The 13382-nt window shown below is 40.6% G+C and overlaps 1 protein-coding gene and 1 long non-coding RNA gene across 5 annotated transcripts in view; one reads left to right on the forward strand and one right to left on the reverse strand.

Moving 5' to 3' along the window:
- alpha-Man-Ia (alpha-Mannosidase class I a) overlaps nucleotides 1-13382 on the reverse strand; it is a 73518-nt gene that overhangs the window by 2458 nt on the left and 57678 nt on the right. For 3 of the 4 annotated variants that reach the window (XM_064700094.1, XM_064700095.1, XM_064700093.1), the window contains 2 exons: nucleotides 368-980; nucleotides 81-305 (listed from right to left, as the gene is read on the reverse strand). In XM_064700094.1, the coding sequence (XP_064556164.1) occupies nucleotides 81-305; nucleotides 368-980 (838 nt within the window). Of the gene's footprint in view, nucleotides 1-80; nucleotides 306-367; nucleotides 981-12148; nucleotides 12752-13382 lie in introns of those variants that run through there. The other variant, XM_064700096.1, reaches the window with a different exon arrangement.
- LOC135440546 (uncharacterized) lies at nucleotides 1563-2250 on the forward strand. Its single transcript, XR_010438319.1, has 2 exons — nucleotides 1563-1982; nucleotides 2040-2250. It is a non-coding gene; the product is annotated as an uncharacterized LOC135440546 (long non-coding RNA).

Below are 13382 nucleotides of genomic sequence, written 5' to 3' on the forward strand. Positions count from 1 at the left end.
GGTGGAAAGTGAAATGCGGTTTCGGAAAATTCGAGCGTCGGTCTAACGAGCGCAATTGTCAAATATATGCAAAAACTTACCCGAGAAGCAGGCAAGATGATCCATTTTATGCTCCAATCGATCAAACTTCAGATCAGATACATAGGTCAGCCCATTGGGGCTGGTGCGCACCATTTTGTCCATAATGGCCAGCATAGCCTCGTCGTACATTTCGCGTGCCTCCTCGTCCGTCTGGCCGGACTGAAGCCATGCCTTGAGTAAATACTCGTAATAGCTGTCTCCCAGGGCGCCCAACGACATGTGCTCTGCAATTGTCACAGGAGTTGGGTCAAAATGTTGCTTTTCGGAAACAGATCGAACTACTTACGCTGGCCCCATTTGCCCGTCTTGGGATTTAGGAAGTTGGGATAGAGTCCCTTGGGCTTCTCAATCTCCTTTAGCACCTGGCGTATGGTCTGCACGCGCTCCCGGTACAGCGGATTGCCAGTTATATCGCTTAAATAGGCAAACTCCAGATGCAGTGTACCAAACTCGGAGAGAATCGAGCTACCACCGGATGCCCAGCCATAGTTCTTGGCCATGCCTGTTTTGGTGTTGACCAGCGCATAGGGTATGCCCGTGGGCGTCTGAAAAGCGGGCAGCAGCTTATCGGCAATATGCTGCGCCTTCTCCTTGTACAGTGGATCCCCGGTGAAGGCGTACAGTGTCAGCATGCCGCCCACGAAGCGTATATTTGTCTCGAACACGGACAACTCGGCGCTGATGTTGTCCAGCGAGAATCTGCGCTCAATCCAGTCGCGTCCCTCCTTGTACTCCTTCTCCAGGCCCATTATGTAGAGCGTGTCCAGGCCATCCACAATTGTGGCGCCCAAATCATATGATCCAAATATGCTGCCCGAGTGCGGACGCTGCGACAATGGACGCAGCTCGTTCTTGCCCCAAGCATACAATTTATAGTTGTGCCAGGCGTGCTCCATCATCTGAAAAAAGGTAGATTGATACGGAAAGCATTTTAGTATTGAATAATGACAGCTAGGTTGCAACTAGCTGCTGAACACAGGTTTCTTTGAATAGGAGGCAGCATATAGTCAAAGAGTTCGCCCCCAGCCCCCTTCCAGCCCCAAGCACAATAGACCGTCTCGGTCGCAGTGCTGCTTTCCTGTCTACTGTTAGACTTCCTTTACATTATTATTACAATTATTAAGTGCACTTACAACAGTTCAATGCCACACAGAAAGCGAACTCTGTTTAACGTTGCTTTGTAATTCGCAACAAGTTCAAGCTCCGATAGTTTGCTGTTTCTTTTCTTTGGGTAAACCTTCTCTTTCGTGGTTAAACTTTGGTTTGTTGTTCTTTTTATAGCATAAGAAAGGAGTAAGAACAGTGCAGTCGGGTTCAACCGACTGCTCAATACTCTGTTAAAATAATAATTCTTTCCGTTTATTGTTTTGGTGACGCTAAGACGGTAATCAAAGAGCATAGTGTTTATCTAGACACCTATTAGGCGTGGCATGTATGCATAAATATACATCAATTTGTACAGACATTATATTTACATTTGATAGGAGCTTAGTAACCTGGTAAAATAGCTTCACTTGGCGTTTCATAACGTTTCGTATAATCATTTCTCCAGCCACAGTCTAAAATTCGTAGTGAGCAAATAAGCTTAAAAAAAAAGCAATCAAAAATTTAATAAAACATCCTTTGTACATTTTACATAGTTCTTTCTTGTTTTTTTTTGTTTTTTTTTTTACAAATTTTTTCCTATGGACCTTTTGCCAAAATTGTCGGGCAAGATAGATAATGATAGCGTCGAGAGCATGCGTTGTCAACGGAGGCAAATCACTCACAGCGGGTTTCTTAACTTTTTGACCGAATTCCGGGAACTGCGCCCCGATCTGTGGGGCAAAGAAGCGATCTCTTTTGCCGTCAAGATATGGCACACGCTCCAACCAGCCGAGCGAAACGTTTTCACCGAGCAGGTAAGTTGATCCTCCGTCCGCGCAGCGCTTTTCTAATGGATACCAAGTTTCACGCAGGGCGCGTGTAGATATCAGCACATTGCCAACTGGATAAATAAAGCCAATTGTTCGCTGGCCAATCGCAACGATGACTTTTAAAACTTTATAGCTGTACGACAATTCAGAAGTTCGATGCATATTGAAAGCTATTCATGGATCAAACGCTATAATTGTGATATTTTTATGTAGTTTGAAGTGAAGCTAAATACATACATCAATTTCGCGCCGACTTCTGACCAGCCAGCGTTATCTTTGGATAGGGCATAAGATTTGTTAAATTTTCTGAGTGCATTGCGTTTCCAGTTTGCATTTAAAGCGACTGCACGAACTTGGCTCGGAATTTTATATATTTTTAGAATTTTCAGCTAACCAATGCAATGGAAATCGGACACAGACACACACACATACACACACACGTGTAAGGCATCGTTGGAAAAATGTTAATAAAATGGACAACGCGAACGTTGTTGGCCGTCTGTTTATTTTCAGCCCAAAATAGCGCTACCTTTGCCTGGCGTTGCACTACCTACACGTTTTTCGACGCCTGCACCGTGCCACATGCCACATGCCGCATGCAGCACCCCCCGGAGGCCTGTGCGCGGCGGCACCAGCACAACATAATTTGGCATTGCATACTTTTGAGCGCATTTTTTTTGAGAAATTAAATTACGAGAAACACGACCAAAATATGGAAAAATGAAGGGAGCAAAAATAAAATGGAGAATATATAAGAAACGCTCGAGACGAGCGTGACCAACTAACAGATATCCTACAGTTGGCATACTGTGAATTGAATACTTTCCACCAATATCCATACTTTCGATTGATGCTTCATCTTTCTAAGGATACTTTGCATGGATACTGTGATCCTGTGAGCATTTGATGTTGGTACTGATATCTGATATCTATGTTTTATACATATATTTTCTTTCTGATATATTTGCTATATGTATATATAACATTTTATCGAGCAAAAGAGAACTTTTATATATATTTGGTCTGCTCTCAAGAGCTCCAGTGCTTGAGATACTCCCAATGCTGGTTTGCCTGCTTACAGGGTATATAAATGTAAAAATCCTTGTGTATGCCTGCTGGGGGCTGCACCGATTTGCCATGGCAGCGCGCCGCTTGGCGGCCATTTGGTGGCACCTCGCGTCGCTTTCTGGGCCTCGTTGCGCTCTTTGTGTTTGCTCAGCGGATCTGCTGGTTCGGTCGGTTCGGTTGCGGCGCTTTGAAGGCAATGCAAATATTAACAGTATTCCGGTAATTAATTAAAGTCGGACACATTCGCATAACTCGTTCTAGTTGGTTTTGGGCGGCCAACAAGGAGTTCAAGGCCAGCCGCCCATTGTCAGCGAACACTGTGGCAAGTCCCCAGCTGTTGTTGTAGCTGCCAAACACTTTCAATATCTTAGCCGAAATACTACACACACATATAGTCTATAACGCAATCCAGAAAGAATATCAAATGCAAATGGCACAAACAATTTGTTGGCTCAAGACATACAATTAATGGAGGGAGCCTATCGAATTGCCCAATGCAAACCTTAAGCAAAAACTACTCAGCAAATTCTTGAAGAGATTTCCCATTTTCGATTGGAAAATATTTGCTATAGCTCTCTTCATTAATATATGTATATAATTATCAACAATTGCATCATTAATGTTAAAGTGCCAAAAGTGTTCGATAGATGTCGTGGTAAAAGAGAGAAGATAAAGAGAGAGAGGTGAGAAAGAAATAAAAGAGAGAGAGAGAGGGGAGAAATGAAAGAGAGAAAGAGAATATAAATTAAACGAGAGAGAGAGAGGAGAACAGAAAGAGAGAGAGAATATAAATTAAAAGAGATAGAGAGTACCCAGCGCCGAGCTAGCTCTTAAATTTGATAAGCTCGTCAACTTAAGGAGATCTGCTCAAATAAGATATAGATTTATAACTTATCGACTTCTGAAAAATGGGGGTATTGTGGATAGTTCGCGTGCTGGTAGGAAAACAATTTGAACTTGGATACTCTTGCTTATATACTCTCTGCTAAAGCCGGTTATATGTATATCTCGTTTACAAAACTAATATGCCCGGTTTTAACCTTGTTCATTGAGAGCAGGGTGAACTAATTAAAGAGTATCGATAGTGGTGCAGGCACTATCGATACCTTTCTAATCCTCTGCTGTATTTGTAATTCTTATTTTGTGTGACATTTTTGGAACAGAATCAAAAAAGTGCCTTGAATTTAGCTCTATTCGGTTTCCTTTTTTTTTTTGGTGCAGTGCGAAACAGCACTAACGATTTCGCTCAGTGTAGTTTTGTCGCATTTTATTCCTGGGTGCTTAATGAGTCGCATCTAATTACAAGCTGGACGGTAAACTAAGTTGGGGCGATTTCTTTATGTTTATTTAGCCAATTCCGCAGTTTAACTAGCCACAATTAAATGGAACTGGAGAAAGGGAGGGTGGTAATGGCTTGTGTGCGACCTCAACATGACCTGCCCCACACGAGGGCAGCAGCAGTAAATAATCAGCTTGACTAATTTAACGAAAATTTCTCGACGGATTTGACTGATTGATTGAATGTTCTTGCCAATGTGGCAGGCAAAATGGAGTTAAGCACACACCAACACACACATGCACGCACGTAGTTTCAGTTTGCACGTCTTCATTACGAATTTAGTTACATCCTTGAAATGTGCAAACGTCGCACAAAACGTGCCGCGCTAAACGTGTGTAAGTAGTTTTGTTTTGCCTGTGTGTGTGTGTGCGTTTTGGTGTGCGGTTGGTGTATGTGTGTGATTGTGCGTGTTAAACATCATTTTCCCGGAACGCAACGTGAAAACGTGCAGATCAATGAGGCGCACTTCGTCATATGTCACACATGCCCCAAATGCCTCAAATGCCGCACATAGCAGTTGCATCCTTCCGCATGCCACATGGCACAGGCCACACAGCAAACAGCTCCACCTCCTCCACTCCTCCTTCAGGCCCATTATTAGGCGAGCGAACGTGAACGTTGAGAATTGTTTTTTCGGCTTTTATGGCTGATTTTGAACTTGACCGGGCAAAGTCCATGCGGCTGCGACTGTGTCTGCGGCTGCTGCAGCGGATGCAGCTGTGCAAAGTTGGTGTCACGTGGCAGGTGGCACTGTCATTAATTTGATCAGCCTTTATTTGCCACTTCTAAACAGACGATGTCGCTGCGATTTCAGCGAAAATTTCAGATTGACTCGAAAAGCGCAGCAGCCAGCGGGCCATGGGTGTCACGGGTGTGTGAGTGCGTATGTGTGTGTGTGTGTGCGCGTGTGTGCTTAATTTAATGCAAATTTTAAATGCAGCTTTAACAGCAGAAAAAGTTTTTGTCAAAAACTTTGCCGCTTAATGCCGCAGGGCCGCAAAACAATGCAAATGGCAGCGAACTAAATAAAAGGAACCGATGGCAAAAAGGACAGCATGGATGGGCTGAGGATGTGAGGAGCAGAGCAAGCGGATAACTTTGAAATTTTTTTTAAAATTATGCAAACACCAACAACAAGCACACACACACACACACACGCCTGCAGTTCGCACAAAAGTTTTTGGCTAACTCTTTGGCCGAAGCTAAGGGAATATAATTTGCTTAAGGCCATAAAATAATGCAAAAGACGACGTCGCTGCTGTTGAATATCCTGCAGAAGAAGAAGAAAGAAGAGAGAAGCACACACACACACTCAGTCCAACTATTTGCCTGATTCAGGGAATTGTGCATGCCTTACAGGAGAAGAAGTCGAACTTGACTGAAAAAATGAGCAGCAACAACTTTGTGTGTATCTCTGCGTTTGTGTGTGTGTGTGTGAGTGTGTGCGTGTGTGACAGGAAGCAAAGAGGAACTGCCAAACTATTAAGAAAATATGAGATTGTATTGAAAGAACAGGGACAAAGTTTTCCAAATGGAAATACCAACTAAGAGTGTCATGAACTACAGATTGAGCATCGGATTTCTGTAGAAAAACAAAACATACCAATACGAGAGCACAGCAAAAACTCCACAAAAGCAAACCCGCCGCCTTTATGTGTGATTCAAAACAACAAAGATTGTTAAAGAATACCAAAGATATTGAGTTTTCTAATAAGAATATATATATATATATATATATATATATATATATATATATATATATATAAACGCATCTTGCATAAAATTCACTTTGAATAGCAGCACTATTCAGAAGACTTTTTTAGAAATAAATAACTATACAATAATAAACAAAATAAATGCAAATGTCACATGGGTTGAGTGACATTTTCAGTGTGACATTAATATGAAGCTTGGCTGACACTAAAGGTCAATGTTAACTATTTATATATAATAAAATATACTATATAAATATTTTTGCATGCACAAAACCCACGCATACAATTAGGTATTAGCTCTAGCTATTTCAGGAACCTTCCGGTTCTGTCATCCGCTTACTGTGCCATCAACTCCAAACACCTTGCCCCTGTTTCGCTTTAACGTTTTGAGAATTATAGGCGAATTCAAACGAAAGATTGCACTTCATTCTTCATTTGTTTTAGTCGGGGACAATCATTTAATAAATAAAAAAGTTATTTATATAACAAAAGGAAAATAATATTGTAACATTTATATCGATAGTATCGCATTCTTTAAATTATCGTTGGTTGCTCAACACTGTTGTTAAAGACTGATAAAAATAATGCATTTACACGTGAGACCTCACAAATTGAATGAATTCCCTCATACACACACTGAAAACTATTTATTGGCAGACGCATTTTTCTGATTAAAATATAATATTTAGATTCCAAGAGCTGGAGGCCTTCATTTTTATTATAATTCTGCTTTAAATAGATATAAGTTATGATTTTGAAAGCTTTATTCAAAGTAAAATATGTAAATATTAAGCTAGCATCAGCTCATGCTTCCCTAGAAATATCTGACAGAATTTGTATATTCTATCTAATTTAATTTCAGATGCACAGGCTGGTTCTTATGAGGTCTCTCATGCTTACTAGATTATAATCCGGACTATTTGTACATACATTTTTGAATAAACTGTAAACTAATCTGCAGTAGAATGTGCCTGGCGTGCTATGCTACATATGTATGTGCTGGCCGTTGAGTTAATACCACGTTCTACGCATTGACGCATTCCCAATCCCGTGACAATGCCAAGCCGCGTCGATGGCCGTTTTGGGCCCACCCAGACTCGGACTTGGGCGTCCATTGACAATGAAACCGGGCGAACTGGCAAACGGTCAACAGCGTTGACCAAACAAAAACAACATCCAAAAAGTGGGTTATTGTCAACGTCAGCGTCAGCGTCAATGTTGTTCTTGTTGCCGCTCCACGGTATTGCATTGACGAATGCGACATTGGCTGCACAGTGGTGCCAGCTTTCAGCAGTTTGGCAAACCTGCATATGGCCCACAAAAATTGCAGTTCCATTTAAAAAGTCTATTTTGAACCGAGCTGGTTCAAACCCAATATTCGAATTTACTTTTTAACTAAACCTTAAAAGCTTAACTATAAAAAACTTTCATCGGAGATTTATAACAAAATCAAATTTAACTTTGGTCCGAAGCCCTGGAATTTTAGATTGAATTTTTATCAAGGCTGGCAACATGTTTTAAACCAAGCTAGTTCAAACCCACTAAACTTTGAATATAAACACTTTAATGGGGTATTCAAAGCATAGGAGGGGATAACCAACCATTTATCTAAACATATTTGTTAGATGCAATTTGTGAGTAGTAGTATCTACGGCTTGCAACATTTTCAGTACAATGGGCAATTATTATTTTTAAATTGAATACAAATTTTGAAAATGTATGATAAAAATAGTTTTGATCCAAAGCCAGGCTTCAAGGATGTGACAGGCCAGCTTTACGTACCGAAACTAGAGACAGCGTGCTGGTTCGAGCCGTGAACCTTTGGCTGGCTTCTCTGTGGGGTTGGAAGCGACCACTGTTCAAATTATTGTTATTGTTAGTTGTTGCACTTTTTGGCGGCCAGCTAAAGTGGTTTACCTTGAATTTGATGCCCGTTTGGACTGCAGGTTGGGCGAGAACAATGCGCAGCATTGAGGAAAACTTGACATCCGTTGTTGTCGTGGAATGTAAAAGCGATTGCCCCACAGGTGTAAAATAAATCAACAAGAAAGAAAAGAAAAAAAAGAAAGGAAAAAAAAGAACGAAACATAGTTGAAGCAGCGAATGACTCAACGACTGACAGATTGAATGAATGAAATTCGATTATTAGTTCCGAGCATGTTTGCAACGAGGTTTCAACCCAAACCCATTATCAATGTGAGCCCCCAACCCCCCCTCTCACCTTCCTGGCAAACGTGCTGATTAACTTACTATTACCTTAACCCAGTTGTATAGGTACTGGAATTGGCTGTTGAAGTGTTTGGCAATTTCGTGTAGCTGCGTTTGCCATTTTAACTGGCAGTTAGGTTTAGCCATACATCTTAAGTGCTGACAACAACAATCGAAGTTACGCAGCTCAGCGTAGGGGTAGTTGGAGGGGACAGGAGGGGCTGGTGCGTTGCTAACGGCAGGGTATGCCATTACATTAAATGAGCCACATTCAACAAACTGCTGCTGCCCTACGATCCCCCCAAATGTGGCATGTGAAATGTGAGGCGTTTCCAATGTTTGAACATGAACATTCATGAATCTTGTACGCATTCGCAATTGAATAAACAAATGAATATATTCAAATTCGAGGGCCGAATTACCTGCAGCTACTACAATTTTGGGCGTATGTGTGTGTGTTTGCGTGTGTGTGCGTTCAGTCAACAAATGGAATTACATTTTGTTGACATTCAAGTATTGATATTTAGTCGATATTAAATTGATTTGCGAATTTAGCTCGGCTTTAAAGTCAAGTTGGCCAAAGACTTGAACGAAGGGCTTTCAAGAACAATAACACTTACAGACTTTTAAATTTGAATAGATATTGACAGCTTGAAAGTCATTATTAGCTCAGCTTGTTAGCATTTATGTATACTTTTGTTCCTAAATTAAATATTGTTTCATCTGAATGATAGAACATTCGCTCTTTTTATACTCTTGTTTATACAAACTATATAAATATTGCTGCACAAATATATAAGTATATGTAAATATAACATGTATTACGTTTTGTAAGGTTTCAGTTCTCCGAACTTAAAGCTAATCGAAACATAAAGTTGTTTGATAAAAACGAAATTCTGCATATTTCACGGTTTGATATCAATTATATTATTTTCAGTTTAATTATTATTATTAATAATATGAATGAAAAAATATTGGATTACAAATATTTACATCTGAATTGACAACTTTATATAAATATATGAAACAAAAAAAAAAAGGCTGTTTGAGGCACGACACACGTAGTTTTCAAATGATTTTAAACAAACGCTTTATTTCCGATTGATTTCTCCTATAGGATCTATAAAGCAGCCCGATTTGAAAGCTCGTAATTGTTGAGAATATTCAAGAGGGTATTATAATTTTGTGTCGAAATGTGTAACGCATAGAAGGAGACATCTCCGACCCCATTAAGTATATATATTCTTAATCAGTATCAACAGCCGAGTCGATATAGCCATGTCCGTCTGTCTGTTTCCATGCGAACTAGTCTCTCAGTTTCGAAACTATCGTCAAGAAAATTTGCAGAAGTTCTTCTTTCTGCGGACCACTATATCAAATAGCTGCCATAGGAACGATCGGTCGAAAATTTAATTGTTCCATGGAAAACTTTTTTGTTTTTCAAGATATCTTAGCCATAATCGGCATTAACTATTTTCCCTGTGCTTCTTAGATACGGGCAAAGCATTATGAAAAGGTTCAGCCTGCAAGGGTATTAAATCTGCGGCGTGCCGAAGTTAGGCCTTCTTTTATACAATTATATATTTAATTATATTATATATACAATTAATTATTATATTTATATCTGCCTTCTACAGGCTGTTGCCTGAAATCCTTACACTTTATCTGATGCCAAAAATAATGATATATATTTCAAATTATATATTTCTCTAAAGCTGTGTGTATATCATATGCTCCTTTTTCAGTTTGCGAAGAAAGTATTAATTAATAAAATTGCGAGCCAACTACGACTGCTGCAAGGGATCAAAGGGGCAAAAGAGAGAGGGAGAGAGAGAGAGAGAGAGGGAGAGAGAGAGAGAGAGAGAGAGAGAGAGAGAGAGAGAGAGAGAGGGAGAGAGAGGGTGCAGAGGCAAATATTTGAAATTGTTTGTTGCGGTCATAAAAGCCAAATGCTGGACAGAAAATAAATCGCTTTCGCGTATCCTGGCAATGCGGTTATTTATTGTTATTGTAATTGTTATTGTTGCAGGTTGCAAGTAGCTGGTTGCTGGTTCTTGTTGCAATTGCAATTGCAATTTCTTTAGCGCCTCGTTGCGCCAAGGTCCCAACACGGCACTCGAGCCGTGAAAGCGTAAAGCAATTGAGGGCCTTCCGCATCCCGGAGACGCCCCTCGCCATGCCCCCAATTGCCATTGCAATGGGGCAACAAGCCTGTCCTGGGACAGGCTGTTGACTGTCTGCTCGTAGGCCTTTGCCGGTTCCGAGCACCCGGTTAGCCAAGTAAGCGTAATAAACGTCAAGATTTAGACCACAAACTGTAGACAGAGCCATTTTAGCAGTGTTTCTGCTGCTGCTGTTGTTTAGGCCTTTGTTCTTCAACTATGTCGTGGCGATTATCACTTCAGACAACAATAACTATTATTGTTATGTATTGCCAGATCATATAGCACCTAGTCGTGCATTACATCGAATGAGATCCACAAGCTTTCATTAGGTGAACAGACTAAATCTAGTCTCAAACATAATCTCTGATAAGAAATTGAATACAATGCAATAAGACAAAACTATTCGCATCTGGATACAATTCCTTGTATATAAACTTTAAAACACAGATTATCTTCTTAATACGGATCGCCTTTCTATGCGATTTTCATGAATTAAAGTGAAACAAAATTGTCATTTTATGTGACATGTAAATTGTATATAGGGAACTCTCTTTTTGGCACAGCTAAATATAGCTTTGACTCTCTTCCTCCTTCGTACGTATGATATGAAGTCTTCTTAGGTTATCTCAAGCTTAGTGTGCATCACCTTTCTATGCGATTATCATGAATTTCAGTAAGACAAAATTGTCATTATATTTTAAGTTACATGTCATTTTTATAAAGGAAACTCTGTTTTTGTCTTAACTGAATATGCCTTCGACGTTCTTTCTCTGTCTAAATATAACTCGCACTCTCCTTAGTTCAGCTCAAGTTCCCATCCTTATGTTGATTTTAATTATACTAGATAATAAAGGATAAGCAAATGGCAGTCATATAAACAATATATAGAACAGAATTGAAAATGAAATACAATGGGGAGATGAAAGTTTGTTGTCGGCTCCTTCTCTATGCCTCGCTGCCTCCCTTGCTCTCTTTCTCTGTCACTGTCTTACATAAATTGGTTTTTTATACACGTTCTATTCATGCCCTTTTGCTTACTTTTTTTTTTTTATCAGTACCCTGCACTGTAACCTCCACGTTTGCTTATTCACAAGCACAAAAAAACAATCTATAAGGAATACATGAATCTATGAAAATCGCATAGAAAGGTGACATTGCAAACTTTAAAGAGACCGGAATAGACATACGTTTTCGGCTATGTTTTGGTCTTTGACTATAGTATCTGTCTTTTACTGGTCCATTAATTTTGTACATCAGATTTACAGGAAGATATCAATTAGTTGCCAGCTATTTTTAAACGACGAATCTTACACTCACAAATTTTATTTAACGATTGCAATTACGATAAGAATTTCTAATTTAAATCAATTTTGCGTTAAGGGCTTCACTGGCTGATTTAATTTGTTTTATCAGGGTTTTTTTTTTATTGTTGTTTCGCTTTTGAATCTACACGTTTTCGTTTTATGGTAAATGAATCACCCAGCCCTAGGCAGGCATGCCACAAGCTTGTGTCAGTCCGTGTGGCATCAACAGCTGCCACATTGCCTTGGGGATGTGACAGGCCCCCAAAGGTCCGACATTTGAAATTGATACGCAATTGGAGTTCAGCCCCCACCTTCCCCCCGGACACACATACACCCAGCCCGCGTAACTCACCTTGACGATTTGGGCGCGTTTTTCGTAATCAATCAAGCTCACCGCCTCGCCGCCGGGCGTGACCGTTGCACCGCCCAAGGGCAATGCCAGCGTTGGCGACTTCATGGGCTCGTCGAGAAATTGAGACTTTTGGCCATCTCGCCAGATGACCGCCGACAGTTTGGGCTCTGGCACAACGGAGGACATCTCATGCCGTATTTGGTCAGAGCTGCGACTATCGCCCGCCTCGTTAGCTTCGTTGTTGGTGGGCGTGGCATTTGGTAGCTTGGCAAGCAAGTTCTTTGGATGATTGTTGACGTAGTTGAGCTCCTTGATCTGATTATCGTTGGCACTGACGCTGTCGCTGGCCACCTTCTCGTTCAGCCGTATTATGTTGGACAAATTAATGTTGTTGATCAGGGTGACGCCCGTGATGGCCACCAGTATGATGACGAACACGATGCCGCCGATCAGCAACAGGGGCGTCGTTTTCGACGTCTTTGGGCACATCTCGCACAGATGTTGCGATTTAAATAATTCACGTATTCACAATTTTCACAGCTTTCCCTTTTTATCGAATTGTCTTTGGCGCTGCGGCCATCACATGGTCGCGTCGGGGGACTTCTATTGATTTATTTTAATTATTCCTTAATTGAGCTGAAACATTGCGGCACGAGACAAGCACGCGCATACACACACACACACACACACACACACACACAAATATAGACACATACAATCACGCACAGATACAGTCTTGAGTGTAGGCAACAGTTCAATGCGATGGAGTAAAATATATTTGGCGCAGTTTAAGGGACAGCAGCTGGGCCCCTTTCAGCAGTTAGCATATTCCGCAACTCAGGATAGGTATTACTAGGTATTATTTTATTAAATACAGATAATCACTGTGAACTGTTCCACCCATTTTACGCCTGTGACGGTGGATTTTGTCAAATCGCTGAAACAAGAGTCAATGTTTCTTTCCCACTTTCCCAATTCTATTATGGAATCCGCGAAAAAGCTTCGGTTGACATTGACATAACAGCTCTCCGCTCATTTTCCGACCGTAGCGGTGGATTATATTGGTTATTTTCCTTTTTTTTGTTTCTAATGAGTTTTAAGCTGAATATTTAGCTTTCGCTATGCAATATTGGACGTCCCTCTCAGGGGTTGTCTATACTGAAATGCAGCCATTTCTTGTCTACTGTCAAACATTTTGTTTCGTGTGCATAATCTCCAAACACTCGATAAGAGT

The sequence above is a fragment of the Drosophila montana genome, unplaced genomic scaffold, assembly GCF_035044405.1.
Source record: "Drosophila montana isolate Dmon_TW-CO22-7 unplaced genomic scaffold, ASM3504440v1 contig_1624_1, whole genome shotgun sequence".
In the NCBI taxonomy this organism is placed as follows: domain Eukaryota; kingdom Metazoa; phylum Arthropoda; class Insecta; order Diptera; family Drosophilidae; genus Drosophila; species Drosophila montana.